The sequence below is a fragment of the Python bivittatus genome, unplaced genomic scaffold (assembly GCF_059951505.1).
Source record: "Python bivittatus isolate LINGU-HERP-01145 unplaced genomic scaffold, Pbiv_v1 ctg000590_np1212, whole genome shotgun sequence".
Lineage (NCBI taxonomy): Eukaryota > Metazoa > Chordata > Lepidosauria > Squamata > Pythonidae > Python > Python bivittatus.
The window spans coordinates 26,877,872-26,892,631 of NW_028277086.1; the positions used below are offsets into that span (position 1 = coordinate 26,877,872).

General features: G+C 37.6%; 1 protein-coding gene across 1 annotated transcript in view; it reads left to right on the forward strand.

Moving 5' to 3' along the window:
* Nucleotides 1–14,760, forward strand: part of CNGB3 (cyclic nucleotide gated channel subunit beta 3) — a 53,556-nt gene that overhangs the window by 35,260 nt on the left and 3,536 nt on the right. Inside the window, exons 9-14 of the mRNA XM_088148699.1 lie at nt 2,569–2,710; nt 6,601–6,760; nt 7,038–7,135; nt 9,148–9,231; nt 11,476–11,594; nt 14,217–14,363. Coding sequence (XP_088004825.1) covers nt 2,569–2,710; nt 6,601–6,760; nt 7,038–7,135; nt 9,148–9,231; nt 11,476–11,594; nt 14,217–14,363 — 750 coding nt within the window. The remainder of the gene's footprint in view (nt 1–2,568; nt 2,711–6,600; nt 6,761–7,037; nt 7,136–9,147; nt 9,232–11,475; nt 11,595–14,216; nt 14,364–14,760) is intronic.

The following is a 14,760-nucleotide window of genomic DNA, read 5'->3' on the forward strand; positions in this document are numbered from 1 at the left end:
ACATAAGTTAAACAGTCTCATCTGATGTGTCCTGGTGTACTTTAACAGAAGAAATCTGAAGCTTTGATTGTGAGAGGCCCATGTGTCATTTTAATGGAAAATGGAAAAAATGGAAAATCACACTTTTATCATGTATAGTCATTTACGTGCATTCATGGGCATACATGATTAAGCACATGAAGTGCACATATGGAGAGTTTGTGACCCTGAGCTGTGCTTACTAAAATCTGATATCCCAAAAGACCACAGAAAAGGTTCCGAGTAGCAGTAGTTATTACAGAAGAACTAAGCAGGTACAAAACATGCAACTAGTGAATTAAAACCACACAGAAACAGATTAAATCAGGAGAATTAAAATCACATAAAATGCAACAAATATGAAAAAGTATTAATGCAACAACATCTGGTGAAAATAAAGTTGGTATTAACTAGAAAAGAGAATAAATAGAATAGGAGTGAACTTAAAGCAGAACCATCAAGAAAAATGTTGAGGAGGAATGTCAAATGCGACTTCAGGATGGTTTACTGAAAATGAGTTTATGGTAAAAACTTAAGAAAAAGACATATTTTTTGCATGTATTGTGTCTGTGAAGAGTCGGCCAGTGGCCCTGTTTAAAGTGACCCAATCCCTTCTGGATAAGGAAAGGTTGGAGAATACTTGCAGGGCCAGTCTGAGGATTATTCTAGGCAGCTGTTGGGTAAAGTTACTTAGATTTGTTCAGAGTTAGATTCTAGCTGTACGGGTTTTATGGAGGTGTCTCAGGCATAGTCTTGCCCAGTTATCTAAGAAGAGTTTGAACCTGTTAGTCCTGATGAAGTGAAAGGGTCCTCAGTGCTGTGACTTCAACTACCCATGTTTTAGATCCATGACTTTCTGGCAGATCAAGACCTCCCAGGAGATGACGTATAGCTGGGTCCTTGCTGTAGTTAATGCTTATTTGCAGAAGACAGTGGTGCCATCTATTCCAAAAGAGACTGTTATCTACTCCTCCTCAAGAAGCAGTTGCTGGACCCAGAGAAACTGTACAATTTCTGTCAGTGGCTATGGGTTTTGAGCCCCCACGCCCCAGATCCAGAGACTTGCCATCTTTATCTCTGAATTGGGTAGCACTTCCCCAGACACAGCTAGTGTGCAATTCAGGGGCCCTTCTGGATTCACAGCTACTGCTAATTCAGCAGGTAGTAGTCATGCCTAGAAGGCCTTTGCACAACCTGGTCTGGCAGGAGGGACATGCTCTGGGTCCTGTTGGCTAAGGAGTGTCAGCTAGTGGGGCCCAGATGGAGCCTTCTCTGCCGTGTTACCCATCCTGTGAACATCATTCCACCAATCTTGTTGGCCTTTCATAAGGCCCTCAAAATTCAGCCTTGTGCCCAGGCCTGGGGCCCCGAGTGTGTGATGTAGCCTGTCTCTTGGCTTTGTTGGCATAATGCAGCAGGGTGGGCAGTTTTGGGCACTTCGCTATATGCCCACATGGTACCTCTGTTCCTTGAGCTGCACTGGCTCCCAGTGGGCTTCCAGGTGCAATTCAAGGTGCTGGTTGTCACATACAAAGCCCCACACAGCATAGGGCTCAGGTACCAGGTCTAGCAGGGACAGCATGCTCCAGGTCCCTTCTATTAGGAAATTTCATCTTGTGGGAACTAGGACTTGTGTCTTCTCTGTCCTGGGACCTGCCCTGTTGGCTAGTTTGTCACACAGACAGGACCATTGTATTTCCTGCTACATGAACAGTGTTTTTTTCTATCATTTCTTACTTTGTCTAGTTCTTCCAATCTGCTTTTGAGGAATAGAAAAGTTAAATTCAGCTAACTAACACTGTAAGAAGAGTGCTATATATCCTCTGTTATACATACATTGCTCCATTGTTTATATGGCTGTTCTCCAGATAGTTGAAGACGGCAATCATGTTGGCTATATTCACACAGCACACAAACCAATAACATAGTTTCTTTGATTCTCAAGTATGTGAACATAATGTGATTTGTAAACTTAAAGGTTATGGTTTAGCATGTTGCAGTATTGATTTAACAAGCTGTGATTAAAAAAAGCTTGGTTTTGTACAATCTGTGAGCTCAGTCACTGTGTGAATTGGGTCATCTCCTAATAGCTTATCCAGAAGAATGCACATTGATTTATAAGTCTCTGCAAATTTTGGAAGCAAATCTGGAAGCGTTGCTTAGAAGCCAATTTGGAAGCATGGTTTAGCTTGATGAATGAACCCAGTCATAACCTCTTAATCCTTTCCTCTCTTGGTCAATTTAGATTCCAGTCTACAAAAACTCCTAGATCCATGTAATTGAGCAGGACACATCTGTACAATCAGTTGTGTGCTTAGCGCCTGATTTGTACCACTAGACACCTACACTTAACAGGGCACACAATTTCTTATTTATTCTTTATCTGGATAAAATAGTGATGAAAATTTCTGTACTTCCTTAGCTAATTATTTTTATTCCTATGATTAACTGTTTTAGAGAAAAGGCATTATTCCTTATTCTGAACATCAATAATCAGTGCAACCATCTGTAGAAATATTAATGATGTCAGTAATTGTTTTGTATCTATAGGTATCTAAGAAGTTACTATTGGGCTGTTCGCACTTTAATTACTATCGGTGGACTACCAGAACCAGTCAATATGTTTGAAATAATCTTTCAGCTTCTGAATTTTTTCTCAGGGGTCTTTGTATTCTCCAGTCTGATTGGCCAGGTACACAAAAATATTATTTGTTAATTTGACCTTTGCATTTATGATGTTTTCTCTAATAAAACCTATAATTATTTGTAAATCTCAGTATTTACCATAAGACTATGTTTGTTAATAGAAATGGTACAAAAATAATTAGATACTCACCAATATAGATCCACTGCTGTAATAATTTTCATGAATTGTAGAAGCATGAATAACATTTGTAGCTAAATGCTGATATTCATTTTTAAAATACAAAATTTTTAGAACATACAGTAATTATAAATGCCAGATGTGCTACCTGGAAGAAAATGCCGTCATGAAATGAATAAAAAATGAATAAAATTTTCTTACAAACAAATATGTTGTACATTGAGCTATAAGGCTGTCACTTTTGTCCTTCTTATTTCCTGTTCTTTTCACTTTGAAGACGGATCCATATTTAGGGCCTTTCCCCACCAGCATCTAACCACAGCATCAATATGTCCTAGCAATCTCTTTTTTCTGCCATGTCCTCATGACATTGACTTCAACTTATCCCCAACACGTACTTCAAAGTTGCCTTTCATTGTCCTGGTGTTAGAATAGATTTTCTGTCTTTAAGCAGGCAACAAGCTGTAGCAGTTTTACTGTCCATGCAATCTGATGCACTGCACTGATGGGGTGGGATCGCTCCAGCATTAATTGTCTCCTTTAGAGAAATACAGGCATAATCCCTTCCCTCCTTCAGGTAATGGAAGGGTCCAGTTCTTTCAAAGCATAACCCTAATCCACTAAGCTTCGAAATTAATCTCCACAATCTGAAGAGTTGTAGTAGTGGGGAGGGGCTTCACAGTAAATCAAGGGGAAGAAAGCTCTCTCTTTTTCTGCTGCTTCACAGCCCAACTCTCCTCGTGTCTGTAAACTGTTGTTTGGTTGTCTTTGAACACAGGCTTAGTGCTATTTCAGAACAGTGCCATTCTGGAACGGTGTTCTGCCAAAAATAGCACTTTTATCAGCTGATAGCTAGGCTTCCTTTAAACATGCATATGAAAATCACTTGTTTAGAGAGAAGGTTAAGCCCACAAATCTGGACATCAAAACTCATCTCCTCACAACCCTAATCCTAACCCAGCCCTGTTCCATGATAAGGAGAATAGGTGTTTGTTTGTTTCTTTCAATTTATATGGCTGTCCATCTCACGGTAATGACTCTGGGTGGCTAACATTTTTTAAAAATATGAAAGCATAAAAAATGGGGAAAAACATACAGCATACATAAAACAGCAGCTGGGTAAAAACAAAGTCATCAGTTACAGTTAACATAAGCCAATGCATGGGCTCAACCTGACCTCCTGATCCCCAGGCCTAGTGATATAACCAGGTCTTTAAGGCCTTAGAAAAGGCCAACAGGGTTGGGAGCAATCTGATCTTTGGGGGGATGATGTTCCAAAGGATGGGTGCCATGACAGAAAAGGCTTTCCTCCTGGGCTCCACCACCTTAGTATATGAAACCCAAAATATGTCTCTTCTGCTAGATCTAATGGGATGGGTAGACATAATCAGGGAGAGGCTAGCTGGAGATAATTAGTGAAATGGGTGGAAAATTAATCTAAAGGGAATTCACTATTCCTTGTCCTTGATGATGATTGACTATGTGCCATTAGTCATTGCTGACTTTTAGCTACATAGACCTTTTCTAGGATGATCTGTTCCCATCCTGGCTCTTCGAGTCTTCCGAAGGTGCATCCATCACCACTGTTATCAGTTCCATCCACCTCACTGCTGGTCCCTCTTCTCTTTCCTTCCACCTTTCCCAACATGATGGTCTTCTCAAGGAGGCAAGGTCTTCACATAATATGTCCAAAGTATGATAATTTTAGCCTAGTCATTTGTGCCTTAAGTAAGAACTGTGGATTGACTTGTTCTATTATCCATTTATTTATTTTCTTGGCTATCCATGGTATTCTCAGGAGTCTTTTCCAACAACAACATTCAAAAGTAGCAATACTCTTTCTATCAATTTCTGTCCAGATTCTCCAAAATCCAACTTTGGCTTCCATAAGGTATCACAGGGAAAACTATTCTCTGCAAGATTCCAGTCGTGGGATCTGAATATAATTTCCAAGGTTTCCATTAGTACCCCACCAAGTGCTAGACTACAGCGTATTTCTGGATTGCTGCTTTCTTTATTGTTAATAGTTGATCCTAAAAGGCAGAAGCTATTCACCACTTCAGTATCTTCTTCGTGAATTCTAAGGCTGATTGCTATACCTGTTATCATTAATTTGATCTTCTTTATAGTTAATCTTAATCCTATTTTTTCACTGTGCTCCTTGACTTACTTGAGCTTCTAGATCAGTTGCATTTTCAGCTATATTCAACATATTAATTTCAACATAGCGCCGGTTATTAACATTTTGTCCTCCAATTTTAAAACTATGTTCATTTTCTTTCACTCATTCAATATATATTCAGTGTATAGGTTGAATAATTAAGGAGAAAATATACAGCCTCATCTCATCCCTTTGCCAGCATAGAGCCAGTCTGATTCACTGCGTTCTATACAGACTGTACTTCCTGTCCTTTGTATAGGTTTCTCATGAGGACAGTGTGATGTTCTAGGATTCCCATTTTCCTGATATTCAATAGCCTGACCTGGTCAACAAAATCAAAGGCTTTTCTATAGCCATCGAAACACATACTGGCTTGGTTTTACTGTTCTTCACTTTCTCAACTATCTAATATGCATCAGCAATAATGTATCTTGTTCTTCATCCTTTTGTGAAATCAGCTTGAACATCTGACATATTCCTTTTCATGTAATGCTCTAATCTGCACTGGATGATCCGAAACATCATTTTGCTAGCTTATGAAATTAAGGATATTCTGTAATAGTTTGCATACTCTGTTAAGTCTCCTTTAATTGATATCGGTATGTAAACCAACCTTTTCTGACCTGTTGGCCACTGTGTCATTCTCCACATTTGCTAGCATAGTTTTGATAGAACCTTTACAGATTCTTCTTCTGCTGCTTGCCATATTTCTATAGATATTCCATCAATTCCTGTAGCCTTCCAACTTGGTAATGACCACAGTGCTGACTGAACTTCATCTTCTAGGATTAGGGGTTCTTGTATATATGGAATATCCTCTAAGTTATTTTGGATGTTGCCTTTTGTACTATAGTACATTCCTTCCATTCTTGTCTGATCTTCTTTGAATCACTTACTGTTTGTCCATGGAATCCTTTAGCATGCCAATTTGAGATTTGAACCTCCTTGTCAGTTCAAAAATCCTTGTTTTTCCAGGTCCGTTTCCATCTTCAATGTCTTTACAGAAGTTGGTGTAATCCTGCTTCTTGTCTCTTCTAATAGGTCTCTGAAATGCTTTGTTAAATTCCTTCCTGAGACTTTTCCTTTCTTGGACTATGTCCTGTGCACAATAAATAAGAACAGCACAATTTGCTGATACTGTGCCTGTGGCAGGATAAGGATTGCCCGCAGGGACAACAAATTTTAGGCCAGTATCGTTTTCTGCTAGCTCAAAGAGTGGTGAGCAGCACTTTAATTTGGTTATGAGAAAGAGCTCTTACTTGCAATGCACATGCTTTGCATGCAGATTTCAAATTAAATCCAAAAGGAAAAGGGGAAAGTGGTGTAAAAAAGTACTGCCAGAATAGAAAATCCTGAGTTAAGCTGGAAAATAATCTGCTCTATGACAGATCTCGATGTTCCATTTACTAAATAACCTACTTTTCTACTACTGAATTAATAAGCAGGTAAAAATATGCTCAGAGATAAAACGCCATTTATTAATAATTTGGAAACGTCAGTGTAAACCACATAAACAGCAATTTGTATCTGCACTTGAAAATTTAAGTAACAGCAACCTCTTATAATATAATGTAATGATAATGGTTGATATTTGCAGATGCGTGATGTTATTGGAGCAGCATCAGCAGGGCAAAACTATTATCGTGCCTGTATGGACAACACAGTTTCTTACATGAATACTTACACAATTCCAAGGATTGTTCAGAAGCGTGTTCGAACTTGGTATGAGTATACGTGGGATTCACAAGGAATGCTAGGTAAAATTTAGAATGTTTCATTTTCCCCAGTCCCCTGCTTTGGGAACATCAATTTTATTTAGTTTAGTTGAAAAGGGACAGAAAGTTGGTATAAACATTCACTGAACAATATCATTTAAACAACCCAGTTTAGGTGATATGATGAATTACCAATGTTTGATCACATTTTGTAAACTTTTTTTTTAATTGAAGTATTTCAAATTATTGTGGGGGGGAGGTAATCATCTTTCAGTGTAAACCAACAGTATAAACCAAATTCTATCATTCTTTCTTGCAGATGAATCAGAATTACTGGAGCAGATGCCTGGAAAAATGCACTTAGACATTGCAACTGATGTCAACTTTGCTATTGTCAGCAAACTTGACTTGTTCAAAGTCAGTAGAACTTTGTGTAATATAACAGCTAACATTGGCAAGATTTGTTTTTTTTGCAAAGCAAGCAATTGTAGGAAGCATGTTCAATTTGTAGGACAACAGATATAATCAAGTTACAGTAATTATTATGGGCTTGATGAGCACCATCAAGTTCTTACCAGTGGCTTAATGAGAACAATCTACAGAGGTTCTACACATACATTAGCACATCAGAGTGAGATATTGCAGCTATTATGTTGGTCCACCACATGGAGTCATGACCCTTATGGTACTGGAGTCATGAAAGAGCTGATCCATCCAGCAGACTCAGTAAAGTAAGGACCGGCCTACCCCATCCCACATAACCAGCAGTTATTTCCTGAACTCTTACCATTCCAGCCTTTGCTCCCAACAGTTAAATAGCTACATCTGTTTCTTTATGTTGATTGAGATTAAGATAGGAAAGCTGGAAGATACATGGGAGAAGTGGCTGAGCTTGATCCAATAGTGGCAAAGAGCTGGAGTTACTGGGGAACAGTGCTTCTCTGTGTCCTAGCTGTTCCCCATCATTTAGCTTTGGTTCTCACAAGGAACAACTGTGAGAGTAAAACTTTTTCAGTGTTTTTACTTTAGCTGCTTGTGGTTCTCACAAAAAAGTTGCCACACACACATTCATTAAAAAAAAAAACTAATTAAATTTTCCTACACATAGAAAATGAGAGGCCATGTAGGACACTGGGCTTGGGAACATCCAGGTTCAAGTCCCTACTTGATCTTGGCATTCACTGAGTAACTTTAGACTAATCGCTATTTCTGTAAGGATAAAATAAGAAGATCCACCCCGTGTATGCTCTTGTCATTTCCTAGAGGAAAGGAAAGATGTTAAATACATACATACATGCATACATACATACACTAGTATGTCAGAAAGGATATTTGGCTGGAATCCTTTTTAGCATCTGAGTATATAAATTGTTTGTATGGAAATTAATTCAGTTAAGTGTGTCCCCACTTTTAACTAAAGTACAGGTAGTCCCCAGTTTAAGAATGAATTCCATTCTCAAAATCAAATTTGTATGTAAGCTGGAACAGTATTATTGTATCTGTATAAGTAGTATTGTGTAATGAACTCAAATAATTGTATACTTAACTCAAACCATTATGTATTTAATTCAAACCATTGTGTATTTTAACTCAAATTTTGCTACAATAGGCTCTGTTCTTAACTATGGGTCATCTATAACACAGGCATTCTTAACCCAGGGACTACAGTTCATGTAATTCATTAGTCAATAGTTTCCCATAGAAAAAAACAGGGTCAAATTCGTTACCCATTTCCTTAGTTACTTCTTAGTGACAGGGCCTTGGCAGGGTCTGGCAGAAATATAACTTGCTTAAGCCTTGTATGCTTCTGGGGCTAGCATGGAAAGCAAGTTCCTTTCCAAATTGTTTTCTTGTAGAAAATGATGAAACATTTGGAACAAGTTTGAACCTATGGCTCAATTTTTTAAAAAATTATATTATTATTATGCACCTTTGAGTCAGTGTTGACTCCTAGGGACTGCCTGGACAAGTCCCTGCAGTTTTCTTGGCAAAATTTCAGGAGTGGTTGCCCATTGCCTCCTTCCTGGGGCTGAGACGGTGTGAATGCATAGTCTCTTGGTTTCTTAGTTTGATGCCTTAACCACTACAGTACACTTAAGTGGCTCTCATGGCTCAAATTATGGGATCTGAAATCTGGATTTTGTTTTATTATTAATAAATGTTGGGGCCATAATCTTCAAGCTATTAATTGAAGAATTAATTAATTAATTAATTAATTCAAGAAGATGCCACTGGTGCTAAATTATGTTCCACAATTTATAATTGCGACTGCAAATGATACAGTGCACAACTGTGGTCTACATGTAACAGCTAGACAAGTGGGTTTGTTATATTTCTACTTTTTAATATTACTGTTTAGTATTGCTGATGAGATTTCACTTAAAATATATTTCTGACGGGGATTTTTTTTTTTTTTCCTTTTTAAACAGGGATGTGAATCCCAAATGATATATGACCTGCTTCTGAGATTGAAATCCACTGTGTATCTACCTGGTGACTTTGTGTGCAAAAAGGTGATTCTGTGTATTTGTTTTGAAAATGAAAACAAGTCAGGAGTTCTGCTATAGATCAAAAATGAAATTTGAACAAAATTAATATTATATAAATTACATACCTTACATAGCATATATAATGCAGTGCATGATCATCACCATATGTTCCCAGAATTCTAATGGTCCAGAGAATATGGATTTTATTACTTACAGGATAATTTTTAAAAAGAATATGAATGTGTAGTATTTAAATATGAATTATATATTGGCACATGTCATTAGAAGTGAAATGTTGAAGGCACAATTCACACATAAATACTGTATATACCCAAAAGAACATATGAGACTGAGTTATAAAATTCTGTAACTTGCCATCTGAAAAAATTGAGATGCAGATATGCTGTGCTCTGCCAAGAATAATCAGTGCTGATATTCATGCATCCAATAGCTCAAGGTCAGCAGTTTCCTAACTCTGGCTCTGGTTCTATGAAAAATTATTGTTCACTGCTGCTTGGCACAAAGAAGAAGTGTCAGCTGATGCCAATGGAAGCATTTTTCCTAGAGCAAATAGCAGCTTAGGGAAGATAATTTTCACTGGGATTCCCACACGTTAGAAAAGTATGATAGCTTCTTAGCCAGCATGGTAGAGTCCCAATCCACACGTATCCCATAGCTTCTATTTACAGAACATAACACACACATGTTAAACATTTAAATCCATTGGGCACTAAAGGAATGCTTAAGGCACTGGACCATCCTAACTGTATATATGATAGATATGTCCCAGTTGTATGCTACTTTTCTTTTATAGCATACTCAATTACTTTGATTGGAGTATATATATATATATATATATATATATATATATATATATATATATATAAAATCACAAGCTTAGACATTTCAGTTCTATTTGTCCAGGTATAATTAGCTTCATTTGGATGCTAATCAGCTCGCAAATGAGCTGGTAAATATGCAAGAAACGGCAGATGCTTTGGTTGGTTGATTATTCTTGATTTTCCCTTTGAAATTATGCAAATGATCGTTAGGAAAATAATTAAAATGCTGATTTACTTTTGAATGTGCATTGTTTCATTTGTTTGGGTTGTTGTTGCTGTGCTTGTCTTGGAGGCTGAAAGAAGCAAGGTGAATTTAAACAGATATTTATAACAGACTATCATCTATTTAGGAGAAAGTTTATTCACTCTATGAGAATAAGCTCTGTGAAGGTTAATCTTCCCAGTTAAGGAGGAGCTATAAAAGGGGGTTATCAAACCAATTCATCTTTCTCAAAATAGAGAATCTCTTTAGACAATACATGTTTAGACCTGAAGCAAAGGTGCAAATCTTAAGCTCCAGAGCAACCAATTCTTCCATTTAGCAGAAAAAGCTAGGGATGGAAAGAATTAACCAGTTAATTCTTGTGACAATCAGAAAGGTACTTCCTTCCCAGCTTCACATCTCTTTCTACAGGGTAGTGATTAGCTGCATCTTATTAAGGCTATCCTAACTGGCCTGCAAAAATCCAGATAGCCATTAGATGCCAGCAAAGAGCGAGTTTTCTACATCTCTAACAGCCATCCATGTTTTTTCAACCCAGACATAATAGCCCTGGTGTTACTGCATTTGTGAGTCATTCCTCATTCCCCACTATAGTTAAATTATTTTTTTGAAAAAAAAAATCTCAGAAAGATGCATACAGCTTCAGGAAAACAAGGTATAAAATTGAATTGGAAGAAAAAAAATAAAGACCACCCCACCAAAGCATGCTCAAAGCAGGTCAAAAAGTAACGTTTTAGTTAAACCAGGTACCTATGACAGTAGAGGGGAAGTCTATCTTCTTCTCATAGAAAAATGTTTAGGTCCATAGCAGTACAGTGACTTCAAGGTTCAACAGTTCCAAATTGGTCAAAGATACTGAAAGCTGCTGAGATAGATGTCCAAGAAAATTAATGTGGGTATGGTACTCCCATAGATTACTGTAGATTATCCCACATATAAATCCAGAGCAGTCTCAGTCCTCACTTAAAACTATAATTAATAATGATCCATCTAAGATAATCTTTGGAGAAAGATGAATTGCCTTGCCACATAGAAGAAAGCTGTTTCATTAGCCAATACTGTGGAGAGAAGGAATTCAGTTTGCGGACAGTTCACCAGGTTGAAAATGGAATCTTCTGTTTAACTGTAATTCCTCCTCAGATAACATCCAACATAATTAGATATGATGAATAATGTGTCTTTTGCCCCATCGTGTGCATCTAGGGAGAAATTGGTAGAGAAATGTATATCATTAAAGGTGGTGAGGTTCAAGTACTTGGAGGTCCTGATGGCACTGAAGTCCTGGTGACCTTGAGAGCAGGAGCCGTATTTGGAGAAATCAGGTATTCTTGTTGGTTCATCTTGTGAATGTTTCAGAGAGCTAAACAAATAGCTATTTTAACAAATTATTATAAGAATACCATTTCCACAGAGGAAATGTGCCTGCCATCACAGATCAGGACAAGCAAGAGTTTCTCCCTACTCTCTGATGTTAAGCAAGATACAGCGTTCTTGACTGACTTCCTCCTGTCTTTAATGTGTAAGCAGCATCTCCCACCATCTTGTTCCATTTTGCCCTGGATAATTCTTTCTGTGGGCATTAGCATATGGGGCAGTATTGAGAATCTGAGGATCCTAGCCTCTGTCAAGCTAGCCAAGCCACATGCTCCTGGGAACATTGCAGAAGCATTCTGAGAAGCAACTGCTACAGTCAAAAGATGATGAAACCTGAAAATCTGTGCACTAATTCTGTGAAATATGGCACACTTCATCCCTTATAATCATCTCACTATCCTTGTTAACATGAAAAGTTACCACAGCTTTAAGAACTGAGATTATAAAAGAGGATTATGCAAGAGCCCCTGCATTGATTTCTATGAAAGTGAATTAACTTAAACCTTGCATATGTTTCTAACTTCCCTGAACATTTCATCCCATTCTAATCAATACAAAAAAATTATTGGGACCATTTGGCATTTGTGTTTTTCCTCTGTCAGTTAATGGGATGGTGACGCTCTGTTTTTTCTAATGACACTCAGGATCAGGAATGAATCAAGACAGGTTTTCCAATATTATTAGACCAGAAGTCAGGTCAGGCTGTAAATGGCCCTTGTACAGTCTTAGTACTTGTAAAAGGCTGTAAAAGAATGTCCTGTGTCTTATCTGAATTAACATTTCACCACAATGTAATTTCAGTCAATATGTCCCTTTTTCTTTTTGTATGGGACTAGATATACATCTGCACTGACTCTGGCTTGGATTGTACTAGTTCTAGTATTATACAAAACAAGTGGAATCTAATGGGATTTTTTTCTCTCAATTTAATTAATTTTTTATTTATTTAAATTTATTATAGCCACCCAACTCTGAAGGACTCTGGGTAGCATACAAAACCAAAAAATCCATAAAAACAGATAAAACTTAAAACCATTTTTCAATGGCTATTGCATTTGAAATAGTCATAACATAGGGATTCACAAATCAGATTATTTATCTGCCCTGTCTGGCAGTGGCTCCCAGTTCTTCTGCAGAAATCTTTTTTTTAGTCACTAATTACCCTTCTAAAGGGATAGAATCTGAGTTCATCTACATACTAAGCATATTGTCTGCCACTGGGCTATGGCCCTTCCCGTGAACCTTAAATTAAAGATGGAGCTGTCCAGCTATGTTGTGTCATGCCCAGCCCTAGAAGAATGATGAGACAGTCCAGTCCAATATCATTCCTTTATTAGCTCACTCCTAATAGACAGAATCTTGCCAGATTAAACCTATGCTAAAGCAACTAGTGGATATACCCCGTGAGACTCTAGGGAGGGGCTGTCCTCATCCTCTTTGCCTTCCCACGCTCCTGCTATGGACTGAGAAAGCGCTTGCTCTGGAAAGTTCCCCCTCCCTCCTGATAACCTTGATCCTCCATTCCAGTATCTTCCTCACTCATACCATCCATTACATGTTAAGATCATTCCCAGCCAACAATTCCCAGGCCATCTTATTGAGAGTTCCAGTGTATCTGACAGCACTAAGATGGGTAAAGCTAGTTTAGACCTTTTGCAACAAAATAAAAAATAAATGGAAGCAGCATATGAATTTGAACAATATACCAAGAAGGTAATTAGAGACCAATCTTAGGTTCTCACTCACAATGATATGCTTTAATTCCAATTATCTTACCCCTTTTACCTTCCTTTAAAAGTCTTATCTAAATGAGACCAGATTGTGATGTCTTCCCAATAGGCCAAACATAGGTTGCCTTTCATGTAAAGTGGTTCTCCAGGGTCAAGAATCATATGCAAGAATAAAGAACTATTGGGCTTCATTTAGATTTATGGTCACAAATAATTCAGGCTTGATCTAACACTTTCAAAAGCGATGTTTTTCATTCTAATATTTTACTAACAAAAGTTTTAGAATAACTCACCGATCAGAGAAAGGGGACATTTGCAGCTATTGATCTCACTGAATGCAGTTACCCTTTCCCTCTTGCTAGGCATGTCTTATACTGTCCTTTGTTTGAATGATGGAGAATGTGTATGTATGAATGGATGGTGCAGGTAAAAGAGAGAGAAAGGAGTTTCCTATCCACTGCTGGTACCTAGCCTCCAAAAAAGATTGTCTACTCCAAAGTATGCTAGCCTTGTGCTTCCTACTATCCAATGCTAAATTCAAGGCTAGAAATAGCTGAAGTTAAATACTGACAAGTTTTTACGTGAAGAACATGAGAGAGAACTGGGACAGACAAGAACCCATTTGGGGATATAGCATTTTCAAATGTTAAAAATATCAGGAACCGTTCAGAGAACATATATTCTCCATGTCCACAAAGCACAGGCCAAAGAGTAAGACATTTGACCTGCCAAATAGTTTATTCAAATTAAAGATCAGTAATATATTCCAACTGTAGGAGAAGCTGTTTATAGGATGGCTAATTAGAAACAGAAGGATGGCTATTTGTTTTGCCCTTTCAGCCTATTAGCAGCCAGTGGAGGAAATCGGCGGACTGCAAATGTGATCGCTCATGGATTTGCCAACCTTTTTATTCTTGACAAGAAGACACTGAATGAAATCCTGGTGCATTATCCTGAATCTGAAAAGCTCTTGAGAAAGAAGGGAAAGTATGTCCATTCACATAACTATAGAACAATTAACTAAGAGGAAAGACTGTTTTTTATGTCTATGTGTAGAAAAAAATATATATTGCTGAAACATATGCTAACTGCTATGATACAACATAGTATCTTAGCCATGATCTTAGTATTACATTCACAAGTCAAAGGAGGGACATTATTATAAATAAAGTAGTGCTGGAGGAGAGAGAATTCAAGGTTAATATATCAAGAAGTATAGTTCTAAACCAGTGTTTTTCAAACTTTAAGACAACTTCAAGATGTGCATGGAATTCTGGAAGGTGAAGTCCATATATCTTAAAGTTGCCAAATTTGAAAAACACCATTCTAAGCAAAAGGTATTAAAGTTCTTGTCTCATGCCAAGAGTACATGGAGGTACTTAGA